At 49.8% G+C, this 15,519-nt stretch overlaps 1 protein-coding gene across 1 annotated transcript in view; it reads right to left on the bottom strand.

Annotated features, from left to right (window-relative positions):
• Nucleotides 1-15,519, bottom strand: part of NEGR1 (neuronal growth regulator 1) — a 153,126-nt gene that overhangs the window by 50,825 nt on the left and 86,782 nt on the right. The window contains exons 3-4 of the mRNA XM_065737670.1: nt 9,626-9,751; nt 111-242 (exon numbers count right to left, since the gene is read on the bottom strand). Of these exons, the coding sequence (XP_065593742.1) occupies nt 111-242; nt 9,626-9,751 (258 nt within the window). The remainder of the gene's footprint in view (nt 1-110; nt 243-9,625; nt 9,752-15,519) is intronic.

The following is a 15,519-nucleotide window of genomic DNA, read 5'->3' as shown; positions in this document are numbered from 1 at the left end:
AACACATCTGTGTGTTCATCACAAGCAGCAGTTCTCTGTGTGACATTTTTCTTCCCAGCAGTGCCCCTCTCCTCCGTTGGATTTAGCGATTAGAAACCAACGTGACTTACAGTTTACTGTGACTTTTACTTTTTTCACGTCTGGAACTGAGACGTCGTTTTCTGCGCTGCATTCATACTCCCCGGCCTGGTCTCTTGTAATCCCATAGATGTCCAGGTACTGTCCGCTCTCAAATGGTTTTGCTGAAATGAAATAATCAGAGAACAAAATTAGGTGAGGCTGAGAACCCCTACAAGCTCCCCCAGCCCACCCCATCATCCCACAGCCTCAGTGCCACATCCCCACAGCTCTGAACAGCCCCAGGGACGGTGACCCCCACCCCTGGGCAGTGCTGAGTGCTCCCTGGGAGGGGACGTGGCATGTTGCTGCTCCCCCAGCACGCGTCCCCACCCCGTGGTACAATCCTTTGCAGAACAGTGTCTGCACTTCATCATACCGTCAGTTCAGTTTAATGCGATTCGCTCGTGCACAATTGAAAATGTTAAAATGCAATCACTTTTAAACTCTCCTTCCCCTGGAAATTTTGTATCCAGAATACAAGAGAAAGCTTTTAGCAAACTCTAGAGAAATATTTTTTCTCGGGGAATACACAGACACTGTTTTCCACCTTTCTTATTCTTTCGCACAGTATTTCATCTTCCCCAGCTTGTTTTATCCCCAGAGATTTCCCACGGCTACGTGGAAGAGATTAAACGTTAATGTGGAAGGTATATATGTAAGTGTATGGAGGCAGGCTGGCGTTACATCCTGATCAGAAATGGATGGATATTCATGGGCAGCACAGAGAATGCACTGCATCTGAAGACGTCGGTGTTGATAAAGAGCTTCAGGAGACAGCTCTGCTTCCAGACTGCTCCTGTGATGTCTCCCAGAGAGATGGGAAAGAGAAAGAAAGAAAGACTGAAGAGTTTGGGAGGGAAACTCAGCTGCCCCGAAGCCCGGGAGGGGAGGTAGCTGCTGGAAGGAGACTGGCAATGCCATCAGGATATCACCACTGGCTGCACTAAGTACCCACAGCCTGCATGGTCCCATAGGCTGGGAGTGCAGTCAGGATCACAGAGGCACCTTTCTTCTCTCCCGGAGAGGGGTTGTCATGGGATGCTGAGAACAGCCTAAACAATTGGATTCACCCAGGAAAACAATCTGAAGCTGCTCCTACTACTCGCTCTGCATTCAGGGTTTGGAATGACATCAAATGCTGTAATTGTATAGGATGTGCTCTTCTCCTAGGGCTGTGGGTTAGCTGAACAGTTTGCTGTCTGCTAGGAGAACGGGCTTCCCACGTTAGGCACCATTTAAACATCATCAGTGTAAGGCCATTCAGCCTCAGCGATGCCATGCTCCGCATTTGTAAAGAAAAATCAGATAAAATGTAAAGAAAAAAATGCCTGAAAGTGGCAGATAAATGGAGGGCTGAGGGAGATCTCCATGCTGAAGGGATGAAACAAGAAAAGGAGTTTGTTGAGAAAGGCATTGATAAAAGAAAAGATGTGAACAGCAGCTGACAAAGCAGAAAGTTTCCGAGGTGGAGACAAACAAGGTCACGTCTGCACGTGCAATATGCAGGCACGGGGTGCCAGGAGCTGGGCGGGCGGTCGGACTGGATGGTCTTGCAGGTCCTTTCCAACCTCGTGATTCTGTGAGTCTGTGATTTTCTGCTGTTTCCTCAGAGCTTCCCTGGCTGAGCAGGGCAGGGGCTGCTCCAGCAGCAGACATAGGCACGTTTCCTTGGCCGTGTTCTCTAAGTTACATCGGTTTCTGTCGGCACAGAACGCTGCCACGCTGCACCACACGTCTGAGGCGCATCAGGTTATTAAGTTATGCTACTTGGAGCCATTTTGAATGTCTTCCATTGCAGACTTCATGCCAGGGAGCACACCCAGAGTACATGCTGACTTTCCTGCTTGAGCAGCTGAGTACCAGCACGCAGGAGAGCCAGCTCCACTTCTGTGCTTGTGGAGAAGCTATTTTGGAAGAAAACACACCCACTGATAGTATATATATATATATATATGAGATAGTAGCATTCTTAGATGTCTGCACACTATATCACCAGGATATTTACAGATTCATGCGTACTCTTTGATCTCTTTTGATCTCTCCAAGAATGAGTACTTCTGCAGAGTAAGTGCAGCTTGCCAGCAGTGCCAGGTTTCCCACTGGTCCATGATCCCACACAGCCGGAGGGGAGGCCAGCGTGCACAGCAGCACGTGAAGCTCCCTTGGGCAGGAGGGGGTTGGAAGAGATCCTCTTATCCAGGGAACTGTAGCTGAGCATGAGCAGGGCTGGGGTGGCATGACCCCATCCTCGCTGGGCAAGGAGGGCAGCCCAGCCCATGGCAAGGTGTGATGCTTGGTGGAAGGTGGAAGCTCTGCAGGTGCTATGTAGGTGCCCCACTAGCTGTTTGGAGAGAGTTCTTTGACTTAGGAGCATCTGTGGATCCCTCCCATTGCATTTTCATTTTCTGTCTGTACTTTATTGAAACTGGAGGCATTGCTGAGGATAAATGAATCATTAATGACTGTCTTTTTCGTATTTCTTCTTATCCCTCAAAAGATATTACTGGTTTTTATAAAGTGTGTGCATTTTAAAATAATTCTTGATACGTTTGAAATGGGATTTATTCATAAACATTGCCAGAAGAGATGACTCTGGGAAATAAATGGAAACGCTGCAGGCTCAAGAAACGTGAAGGTGTGGTTGAGGGAAGGGCTTCAATGGGGGTGGTGGTGAGGGGTCCATGGTTGGGTGTGGTGATCTCTGAGGTCTTTTCCAGCTTTAATGGTTCTGTGGTTCTATTGGAGCTGGAGGTCACCTGCTGTCCCCTCCTGAGCATCACTGGTGTGCCCAAGCTCTGCTCCTGCCTGTGGCCTGCACCCAGCTGGGTACCACCACCCACCACCAAAGTGGGACAGGGGAGAAAAAGCAAGAGTAAACAGAAGAAATCTAAAAGAAAGAGGATTTGAAATGTTGAATAGAAAATGGAGGCACCTTTTGGATGCCATGGATCCTTTCTCCAAAAATTTGTGCACGTCCCAGCACTGGCATGCTCTGCTCCAAGATGAGCATCTCCCACCGCAGTCGTGAAGGATGCTTCACCGAAGGAAGGGGGGAGAGGGAAATGTGCACTTGCTTGGTTTGATTTTGAATACTAAAGACTTGGTCTCACTGAAATATCTTTAATGATTCATAAATCTCTCACTCACAAATGCAGTGTTTCTCAAATAAAAATGAAATAATATCTGAAGGAATAAACAAAGACTGTTTTAAAACTCGAATTGTTATAGCATTTTATGAGTTATTAATGAGTCCATCTACTTTTATTGAGAAGTGAGAAATGCATTCCTCTTGTTATGAAATTGTCAAGAAGCCATTCTTATTTCCACGCGATGCTTTTGTCTGGTCTTCGTTTTCCCCTCTCTATCTCCCAGAGAAGGTAATGTTACTCTCAGTCCTCAGCTCCTTCACAAAGACCCAATTATTCGACCATCTCCTGACAACCACATTCTAACGAGAGGGGTTTTTCAGTATGCTTAAGGATTTTGAGACGACTCGAGGATTTCGAGGAATATCTTTAATTGTTCCTGAAGGGATGCTCAAAGTTCAGGAACGGTCCCAATAATAATGCCATTTTTCTAAGAATTCTTCCTCAGAAATGCACTAATCGCAGCCGGTGTAATGCACTCGACCCCGGCGCGACGGATCATGTATGGGATGTCACTTAATTGGATCCTGATGCTCCGTGTGTCCCCCAGCAATGATGTTAAGAGTATCATTAAGGAAAGGAAAGGCCAGAAGGCCCACGGCCTGACATCAGAAGGCACCATATTCTGTATGGGAGAGGTGTGGTTTTGGAGGACTGTTGCTTTTCCTGTATCCAAAGGCTAAGGAAAGAATTGCAGCAAACCGTTTATATTGAGCGCTAATATTTGCATTGCTGTCTTTAAACTGCTAATTAATCCCCTCATTTACTCCGCGCTGAACTCCACGCCATTTCCTCTTGAGTCCTTGGGACGCAGCCAGGAGCAAGTTGAAAATGAAGGAACCTCTGACTGAATGTCACGATGCCTTCACAACGGAATGCTCTGCTTCAGAATCGCCAGCCGGGCCATTAAATCCCTATGAAACATTAATCGCTCAATCCCCGCGTGGCCGCAGCGCAGACGGATCTCCCTAAGAGCAGGGATCCCTGTGGGATGCTGTCCCACACACATCCACACCGTGATGGGTAGAGGACAGAGCACAGCTGCTCCAGGAGGAGCCCTCGGGGGTGATGCAGTGCCAGGGGCTCCAGTTTGGCTGTTTGATAAAGAATGAGGTTCAGGGGATGCTGTCACAGCAGCTGGACCTGTCCAGCCCCCACAGGACCAGCCAACAGAGGAATCCTGGATCCCAGTGGCCAAGTGGCTGCTTCGAGCTGCTTCTCTGTCCCACAGACACCATGGCACGCGGCTGTGCTGTTCCACAAACACGCAGAGCGAGGGGCTGTGCAAAGCACTGCAGCACTGAGAGCTGAGAGCCAAGAGCTTCCCAGGGTAGCACACAGAGACATCAAGTCAAGGCTGAAGAAGAAAGGGTCTGAACCACAAACTCAGCCAGAAGTCAGCAAATGAACACCCGCAGAGCTCAGAGGCACTGAGCTCCAGTTGGCACTGCCTTTGTCAGCACAATGTCCTGGCACTGAAGGCATTCCTTCCAGCTCCAGCTCCTGCCCTGCTTCCGAAGCAGAGCTGCATTTGTGCAGTGCATTCACAGCTGAGAGCCAAGGGCCTGCTCCTGTCCCCACAGCCTTCACCATGCAGGGACCATGTGCAGTCACAGGGCCCTGGCCCCATCCTGCTTGGCTTCAGCTCACCACTCCCAGCAAGTCTGGGGGCTGCTGGCTGCTCTCCCGGCCCTCCCACCCAGCTGTGAGGAGCAGATGCTTTGGCTCAGCCCGGTAATGCTTCACCTGAACAAGGAGCTCAGTGTAATGAAGCTGTTGCTGGTGAGATGAGTGATGATGGCATAAGGGAGGCACATCACTGTCGTTGCTTATCAGATTAGAGCGCTGAATTATTTTGCATTCTGCTGCTTGGACACCTGGAGAGGGAAGGAGCTGTGCCTCCGGTGTGCTGCGGCCATCCATCTGTCAGCAGTGTGTGCCAGGGCCACCTGCAGCCCCACGCCTCCAGTGGGGCAGGAGCTCACACCACCCCGCAGGACTACGAGCAGCTCCTTGTCCACTAGAAATGCTACCATGCACATACCGAACACGTCACTGGAAAATGGTAGTGGGAGTGAAATAACCCCCACCAGCAGTGCGACCTGTCTGCCTCTCAGGGCTCAGCAGGGCACAAGATGCAAGCCAGAAACCCTTCTTCTCAAGCCTTTAGTTTTAAAACCATTTTGAATCGGTAGAAGGAACATTTAGAAAGACAAGTTCGCACTCTGTACGCTCACAAAGCCCTGGAAATCTGATAGTAATTCGTGTCAGTTAGGTATTATCAGCCTGCAAATCCCAGCTCAGAGCACTCACACATCAACAAAACACTTCTTATTTCTGTCACGTGCAGATGTGCGGATAACATCTGAAAAATAGTGTTTCTCTAGCAGAAGTGCAAATGGAACAAAATATTTGACATTAGCTGAGCTCTTATCAAGCTCCTGTTTGTTTCTTAGGATTTAGGTAGAAGTTTTAAAAAAGCCTTTTTGCTTTTTCCACCCCTGTCCAAATCTCAGCCCTGTGTGGCAGTCCCCAGGAACCAGGCTGGCTCAGGGCTGGTGCTGCCTTTTGTCCTGTAATTGAATTGAACCAGCTCTCAGACCCCTTCCTCCCAGACAGCCCTATCATACGAGCACGCCGAAGATGTATTACACCAATACCTCATCAGAACGACAGAGCTATGATGATACATTAATGCAATACATCTTTGCAGCTTTGGGGCTGTCCAGGAACAGCAGGGCTGGCGTCAGGTTCTGCTCAGTCCTATCACACTCATGCACACAACCCAGGGGCAAGGAAATGTGTGAGTGAAGCAGGAGGAGGCAGATGTGAGCACATCCAAACCAAACATCACAGTAACTTCTAGGAAACTGCACAGCTCCTCAATATTTGTGGACAGAATTTGTTACTCTGTGCATGCTAACCAGTCGTCCCTTTGGTTGGTTGGCTGATTTTGGGAAACACTTCAGTGCTGCCTCTCTTCAGGAATGAGATGGAATGAACAGAGTAGCCTGGTGCCAGGGATTGGCCTTCCACTCAGCGTGGGAAAACCTGTCTTAATTCAGCTAAATTAATGATTTGGAAACCTGCACTCCCAAACATGTGTATGTGTATGAACTACTGATCCTCATATTTCAGGAAAAGAATGGAAACTGGCCTGGAAGCAATGGTGGCAAAGCTGTGAGAGAAGGGCTCGACAGTAGGGAAGGTCTGGCAAGGGTGAAACTGGAAGTCACCAGGGACCATATACTCACAGAATCATAAAGGCTGGAAAAGACCCCCAAGAACAAGTCCAACCATCAACCCATCAGCACCACGCCCAGCAAACTTGTCCCTAAGGGCACCTGAGTGGAGACTGCTCTCCCACTGGGGCGGCAGTGTGAACTGGTGCTGTTGGCCACCACACTTGGACAAAGGAGAGCCAACCAAGTGAGGTAGCACCTACATCGATGAGGAGAAGAACTTAATTACTCACTGTTGTCTGAGAGCAAGCGCTAGGATGTAATTTGAGGAACATTAGGACATAAACCATAAAGGAAGCAGGAAAGAGATGGAAGAGAAGAAGAGGTATACATAAGTCCCAGTGTCTCAGTGTTCACATTCCTTCAGTGTTCTGCAGGTTCTGCAGTTGCGCCTGCTATAATCTGCCTTTCAGCAGGTGGGACGAGGTAGGGGAAGGGCTGCAAGCTGCAGCAAGGAGCCAAAGGGGACTGCCCCATATGAACAAGCACGGGCAGTGTGGTCATCCACCACTACTACACTTTCACACAACTATGCAGAAGAAAGAGGTTCCTATAATCAGTTGCTACTTTGGGCTGCAGCTGTGAAACCTACACCACCACATCCATTTGCACTGAGCTGCTGCTGCTCCATCCCTGTGCTGCAGGAGGGGTGGCTGCGGGGTAGTGCAGCTCTGGGTCCTGCACTGCTGCCCAAAGCCAGCTGTGCTCATCAGAGCTGGCAGCGCTGCAGCTCACGCACAAACCAGACGGGGTTAAGGTCTGAAATGTGTGCAACTCCATCTGAAGCCACTTGTGGCAAATATGACTGTGAAGTTGAGCACTCCAAGCAATGCCAAAGGTGAAGCTGCTCCTGCAGTTATGGATGCTGCTCGCTGTACGTACATACTGTGCAGATGTGCCCAAGGCCCTGCACACAGCAGCCCAACACCAGCTGAGAGCTGGGATCGGCTCTGCTTCTCTAAATCATGTCACCTGCTTTGCATTCAGACAAACTCTGGGCTCTGGCAGGACTAGGGAAGTAATCCTCCCCCTGTACTCGACACTGGTGAGGCCCCACCACAAGTATTGTGTTCACCTCAATACAGAAAGGACATGGAGGTGCTGGAGCAGGTGCAAAGAAGGGCAGCAAGGCTGGGGAAGGGCTTGGAGAATGTGCCCTACGAGGAGAGACTGAAGGAGCTGGGGCTGTTTTGTCTGGGGAAGAGGAGGCTGAGGGGAGACCTCATTGCTCTCTTCAAATACCCAAAGGGTGACTGCAGTGAGAGCAGGGTTGGGCCTGACAGTGACAGGATGAGGGGAAAAGACCTCAGGTTGCACCAGGGGAGGTTTAGGTTGGATAACGGGAAGAACTTCTTTACAGAAAGAGTCATTAAGCGCTGGAATGGGCTCCGCAGGGTGTGTTTAAAAACCCATCTGGTTGTGGTGCTCGGGGATGCAGTGTAGAGGTGGGTTGACGTGGTTAGGGCAGTATGGTTTGGTTGAGCTCGGACTCAGCGTCCTTGAAGGTCTTTTCCAGCCTGAGCAGTTCCACGATTCCACGGCCCCCCCTCTCCTTGGCAGCCACGAAGCACACGGTGGTGTGGCAGAGGTGTGCAGGGTGCAGCTGCACGGCCCCGTGCTGCAGCACGAACCTCCCTGCACAAAGTCTGACCACGAGCGAGGTGGGAGGGAGCTTCCATGCGTACAGCTCCAGGATTCTGCACAGCAGTACCACCTCGAATGGGGTTTGCTCTCAGTGCTGGTGGCTGTGTTTGCAGCACTGCCTTTCACAAATGGAAATGCACCAGCACGCCGCGCAAACAAGTGTTAAGAGCTAGAATTATGTTTCTAGCAGACCTTAATTCTTTAAAATTCTGCTTTCGTTCCTAAACTATTGATGCTGCACTTTGCTCCTAAATGTCAGAACAAAATAAGTAATACCTGCGATTTATTCCGATGACATTTCAACAATACGAGATTTTCCGATTCCTTACGGCGCCGTGAGGAGCGCGGAGATTTGGTGGATTTACATAATGGGTTTGCATAATGAATATTTATATAATGAATGCATTTCCATAATGACTGCAAGTTAAACACGCACCGTAAAGATTACAGGCCAATAATTTATGTACTAAGTTAAAAATCACCTCTAAACGCGGTTTATTTTTACTCCTCTGAAAGGTTCATTTTGTGTCTTGTTCAAAAACGGGATCCGACCTTACCCGAGTAAGGGCTGCGCCGATGCAGATCGTGATAATGTTTTGGCATCAGCCAACGCTGACTCGTTTGTATGCTGAGTTTTCTGTTTCTTATCTCCCAGCAGCAGCTTTGATGAACAATTTCCGAATATTATCAATACAGTTCTTGAATAGAATTTAGCGTTGAGTTCTAGGTGCGATGCTTGCATGTAATCCTCATTAGTGCCACCGGGAATTACGGGGGGGGACTGATAGAAATTACAAAGTGCAGATGAAGCTCACGTGTGGGTGAAGGTAATTTGCTGCAGGTGTCATGTGAGCCCGTACGGAAACGTGGTGTCCTCAGCTCTCTGCCCTGCCCAGCCTACAGGTCTCAGCTCTCCTCCCCTGCCCTTGGGTCAAGGCATTAACACAGTGCACCCTCTGTGGGCCCCAGGCACCATTTCTGCCTGGACTCAAGGTGAGGGGGTCCTGCTCTTCAGTCTGGGAGGACTAATTCTCCCCTTCTGCTCTTTTCCTCTATAGGACAATTTCAGTGTCTCCTTTCTGTAAAAAACCTAACGCTTCATGCTATTACTCTGAAGTATCACTGCAGTTTCCAATAAAATTTTATTTGACATTTAGTTAAAATCCATTTTTTGCTGCAACTGATTTTTCCCTTGTCCCCCAATGGATACTTCCAGCAGAACTCATTGTCATTGTCTTAAAGGTCAAAAGTTATTTTCTTTTTTCCCCGACTCTCGCTTCAGAAAGAAAACCGCTGCCGGACGGTGAGAGCCCATGGAAAGCAGCAGCCCACGGAGTCCTGCCCTGCAGCACATGGCTGTCAGAGAGCACAGGGCTCCTCTTACACAGCCCCTCCGCGACAACCAGCGCAGCAGAGCTGCTCCCCCAGGGTGGGGATGAAGTGGAAGCTCCCAGCGACAGCTCTGGCACTTACCCGATGGAGAGATGTGTCTCCAGGAAATGGAGGGCTCTGGTTTCCCGGTGGCCAGACACACCAGGGTAACATTGCTGCCTTCGTTCACAACGATGTCACTCGAGATACGAAATATCTTCGGAGAAACTGAAAGGAAACCAGGAGAGGTTGTAAGGGAACGTCATCAAGTCAGTGACACCGAGTCAGTGCTGCTGTCAGAGCGGAGGCCGAGCGGGCTGTGCCTGTGCATCACCATGGCCACAGAACCATGCAAACCTGCTGGGAGGTCACAGTGCACGAGGAAACAACGCCAGCCTTGAGAGGTGTGAGCACAGGAGCACAGGAATCGAATACCTCAGCACAGCCCTTCTCACAAATAGATGCATACAAGTGGCTGTGGTGGTGTCTATCCAGAACTGTGGGAATATCTTCCAGACACAATAAATACTACAACCTAAGATGTCCAACAGTTTCCTATTCCTGGTTCTGCACCGTTGATGGTGGAAAAATAGATTAGCTCCTGCTTTGGCAGCACTATGCAGTGCTATCAATGGATTTTCGTATAGCTGCCACACAGCACTATGTACCCAGGTAACTAATTGCTGTAATTGGCACCACACAGTGGGGCCCTGGTGTAGCACGCCCTGCTGCCCGTGGCACCCTGGTGCCCCACAGACACACAGTGCCCTGCTGCTCAGCCTGTGCCAGGGTCAGGTGTGGCTCAGAGCGGCCTCTTCCCCTCATCCATCACCAGAAACAGACGCATGAACCTTCCACTCTGCTCAGTGCACTGCCCTGAGCGTGATGGGTAAAAGCCAAAGTACAGCAATGTGAACTTCAGCGGGCGTGCTCGGTTGCTGGTCCTGCAGCACAACCACGAGGCTCCTGCATAGCAGCAGAAGAGCTGGCTCACATCAGCACTCGTAATCAGATTTCCAAATAGACACATTTGAAAAGAGAGCACGCTGCCAGCACTGCCATGGGCAGGAAACTCACATTGAAACAGCAGGACTTCATTCAGCTCGCACCGATGAGCGTCTCTTTTCCAAGACAAAGACCAGCATGGTCTGCACTCTGCCCTGCTGCCTCACCCCAGCACTGTCCTGCTCTGCCCCTGCCCTCCCGTGATGCTCTGAGTTCCTCTTCCCACCTTCCAGCTGTGCTCACACGGATCGCTGCTGTGCTGTCTGGGGCGGCCATGGCTGACCAACAGCGCTGAGTTCTTTGTTGTAAACTTTGCCCCTTTGACCAAAACCCCAACTCTACGCTGTTGTGTTAAGTACTTTAATTTTGATAAAACCATGTGTTCTAATGGCCAACAGTTGCAAGATCTTCCCTCAGTGACTTGACATGCAAGCTACAGTACGGAGCACACATGTGCTGGGACTGCAATCCAGCGGGACTGGGAGCACCAGGCCAGAGGGGCAGCAAGGGGCTGTCAGCCTCAGCTCAGCCATGCCCAGGCACCAGCAGCTCCCCAGGAGCTGTCCTGATGGATGAGCTCAGAACTCTCTGTGCTTATCCTGGCGGTTCCAGGTGATGCTCACACTGCTGCGCCAGGAAGCGCTTCCAGCAATTAAATAGCCCTCGCTGCTGGGAAATAGCATCTTCCTTCAAAATTGCATTTCACTAAATTCAGCTTTCAGAAATCAGATCTTATTATGTTTTTGTCTGCAAGACTGAACATTCCCTTTACTATCAAGTATCTTTTCTATGACTAAGGACCCATAAAACATGATAAATCACCTCTTCATTTTTCTCTGCAGATGATTTAAGCACCACGAGCTTAATTTTCGTTAGGCTTGATAGATAATATTTGTTTCTCTCTTTTGAGGACTGTCTGAATCATCCCGACACGTGAACAGTGGAACACGGCGTAACAGTCTATTGAGAGCCTTAGCAATGCTGCGTGCACAAGTAAGCACACTGTGTTATCTCGGCCCTATTTCCTCTTCCCCAGAGCTGCTGTTCTCATCCTAGGATACCATTACTTCCATCCACATCGTCTGGGCTACTGTCTCTGCCATCCCTGCCATCTCCATCATCCTTATCACCCCTATCAGCCCTACCAGCTCCATCATCCCTACCATCCCTATCACACTACCACCTCCATGACCTCTACCATCTCTACCATCCCCACCATCCTCACCATCCAGGCTATTGTCCCTGCCATCCCTACCACTCTCCAGCTCTGGCCCAAGCAGCATGGGTTGGGAACAGCATGTCTGGGAGGATGTAGATGGCTTTGCTGGGTGTGGGTGTCTTCTTGTACTCTGCTGTTAGAATCACCACTTACATGCAACTAGAAATGACCCAAGTATTGAATTGGTATTCCTAAATTATTTACAGGTTTCTAAATTGTTTAGGAATGACCGAGGTGCCATGAGGTTCCTGCTGCTCCCAGTGCACATCAGCGTGTTCCTCCCTCCTGAGCAGACCCACGGGAACCCCTGTGCCCCCCACACACCACGCAGACACGTGGGGTGCCTCGAGCAGCAGCAGGCAGAGCGGGGCTCTTCGGCCCCTCTTGGCCATGGCCTAGGAGTGTTTGAGCTCACTGTTCTCCCCGGAGCCCAGAGTTATGTGAGCCATTACTGTGCAGGGCACTGACATCGAGTCTGTACTTCACTGTGCCTCATTTCTCATTTTCAAGGACTGAAATTATATTCTCAGTTACATTCAAGCGCACATAAATGATGCCATGTAATAAAGCTTACTGCTGTCATGGGAATGACTGTCGGACTGAACTGCTCCTGGAGATGCTGCTGCTTTTTGAACATGGGAGGGGATGACATCACAGTTTAGAGTCATCAAGCAAATAACCCGGAGCCGGAGTGCCCGTGCACCCAGCCTGCCTGCTGCAGCGTGTGCTGCCGTACTGCTCTCTGCTGGAACGCTCAGTAGAACACATAAAAACGATGAGAAGTTGATTATAAGCATAGGAGTGGGAGTTGGGACGAGTTGCCACTGGAACCTTTCTGTCCCAGGTGCTGTCAGCACAGCTTACATCGCTTTAGCTGAGTGCTGTGAGCTTTCCTTCCAATAAAGAGCGACCTTTCGGTGACGGTGAAGCAATTACGGCCTTTTCGTCCACAATCCCCAATGCCCCAAAGTCCTTCAGCCAGACGCTGGGCTGCACACCCCACCTCTCTGTCTGTAGTGATCATTTTTGCTGGTTATAATTTCATAATTAAGCAATAACACGGCAGGGGGAGGGAAGATGCTGCTCTCAGCAGCTCAGCAGCCACTTCTCCTGGGCTGGAATTAATTCGCTGACCGCTCCATCTGTGCAAACACCAATGGCTGTGGGCAGGCGAGCAGCAGAGGCACAGGAGCACGCAAAACCAGCACTCACTGCATTCCGGGTTGTCCCGTGCCACACTCTGCAATGCTCTCCGGAGCACAGCAGTGCTGCCTGTGAGTAGAGCTGCAGGAAGGAAACAGCACCAATGCAGGAGCTCAGCACCAACGCAGGGGCACAGCAGCGGAGCAGCACAGAGTGAGAATTTTAAGAGATTTCAGTTGTGACACAGCACAGGATGAAGAGTTCTCCAGGCTCACGGAGTGCAGATTAAGTGGTTTTCTCTCACTTACATGCTTTGTTTGCTTTCTAATTGCTTGGGTTCTGCTTTAGTCCGGGCTCCATAATGGGGAAATTAAATAAAATCTCATAAAAGATGTTTGAACGTCTTACAGCAATGAAACGGGTTGCACAATGGACTCATTTCCAAAATAGAATTAGAAAACAAACGAACACCAGCAATGCACGAACTAAAACAACAGACAAATAAACACGGCAGTGTAGCCCTGCTATACAACAAACCTCTACAGAATTACAGAAATTACACTATGCCCTGGTGCCGTGAAAAACTATAGATTCCACTTTCATATTTTCTGGAAATAATGCCTTTCCCATGGTAGGAATTGGCTTCTCTAGGAAGTGTTTCTGGCCCCTCAGTGACAAACAACGCCCTGCGCTATGTTGGTATGCTGCACAGTTTTCTGCTGTTCTCTGGCTCTTGGGGACCATTACATCCAGATCACTAAAATCTGTGGAATGTATTATGCCTAGAGTGTATATATGCATAATCACAATGCAGACCTAAACAACACGCACATTTTGCACGCGTGCCCCCCATGATGCCTTTTAGCACTGATCCACGAGCACCTCCACCTCCTGGCATCTGCTGTGCTGAGCTCCCTGCAGTGGTGTGGGCATCCAGCTCCAGCCATCAGCACCCAGCGGTGGCACAGGGCCCAAGCAGACGGTGGCAGAGCAGGGCATGAACACCTCCCTGCAGTGTAAGACCCAACTGGGAGCTTGAGAGGTTCTCTACAGGTGAGCACATCTGCCTAAGAGCTTTGTCTGCAGCCTTGCCACCCTGGTGTCACGCTGCAGCCACATCTTGCACCAAAGGCACCGCAGCACATGGACATCCGAGAGCCCAAAGGGCACACAAGTGCTTCTGTGCTCTCTGTAACAAGTGAGAAGGATTAAATGATTCTTTCTGGTTTTGCTGATGAAATCTGAAGCCGTGCTAAACAGCCCAGAAGAAAGGCTCCGTGTTAGCAAGGCTTCGTTTCCCACTCAGAAAGCAAGTGGTTCCATTGCTCTGTTTAATTCTGATTAATTGGGAGACGAACACAGGGCAGAGGGGGAACACGGTGCAGTGGACGGTCCCACAGGTGTAGGCAGCACTGCATGGCCCTGGGGTGCAGCCCCTGTCTGAGTGTTTGCTATGAGTCCCTTCCAGCTCAGGCTCTTGGTAGCAGCAACACATTTGTTCGTGTGTCTGAAAGCAATTAAACCAAATGGAATGAGAAGGAGGTTCAGACAAATGCCATAGGGAGCTCCTAAAGAAGTAAGTGTGCAAAAACAATGATCCCATTAATAATGGGATCCAACCAAAGTTTATTTCACCCTGGTGCTGTTGAAGTACAACTCATGGAAGCTAGTTCATCACAATGCAGCGTGTTGCCACCCAGCTCACCTGCAGCACAGAGCATGGGGTGGCCACGGGGACAGCAGCAGCACTGTGCCACAGCATGGCATGGCACAGCACAGCATGGCGTGGCACAGCACAGCACAGCACGGTGCAGTACAGAATCCTACAATCACTCAGGTTGGAAAAGACCTTCATGATCATTGAGTCCAACTGCAACCCAACCATACTGTCCTAGCTCTGTCAACCTACTGCTACATCACTTCCCCGAGCACCACAGCCAGAGGGTTTTAAAACACATCCAGGCATGGTGACTCCACCACCTCCCTGGGGAGCCTGTTCCAGTGCTTAATGATCCTTTCTGTAAAGACGTGCTTCCTATATCCAACCTAAACCTCCCCGGGCACAACTTGAGGACATTTCCCCTTGTCCTGTCACCTATATGGCCCATCATGACACAGTATGGCCCAGCATGGCTCAGTATGACCCAGCATGGCTCGGTATGGCCCAGCATGGGGCAGCATGGCACAGCTGGGGCACAGGATGGCTGTGCTGCACAGTGCCCTCCATGCACATCTCCAGCCCCGTGCTCACTCTGCAGGAAACACACCCGAGGGCGACCCACGCAGAGCTCGCTGATGGAGATGCTGTAAAACACAAGGGGAGAACTGATTTCTCACTGCAGTCAGAGTGATTTATTGCTTTGCTTTCCTAATATGCATATTGATTTCCTTATCTTGTGTAGTATCTAGAAATCACCAACATGACATAAGAAATAGATTATTGTTTTATGGCTTGGACACAATAATTCCTTTGTATGACAAATATAAAGAAAAATTAAAATGTGCTTATGAGGGTTATTAAAACCAGCGATGAACTCCATTTGCCTCTAATTGAGAATCTATACGACTCTTCACTTCACAGGCATCAGATCAGCAGCATCTGGAACACCCCTCACTGACAAACAGCTCT

Source organism: Cyrtonyx montezumae, unplaced genomic scaffold (assembly GCF_038088225.1).
Source record: "Cyrtonyx montezumae isolate F1298 unplaced genomic scaffold, pur_monq_1.0 scaffold_1, whole genome shotgun sequence".
NCBI classification, from domain to species: Eukaryota; Metazoa; Chordata; class Aves; order Galliformes; family Odontophoridae; genus Cyrtonyx; species Cyrtonyx montezumae.
This window is presented reverse-complemented; position numbering and strand designations above follow the sequence as displayed.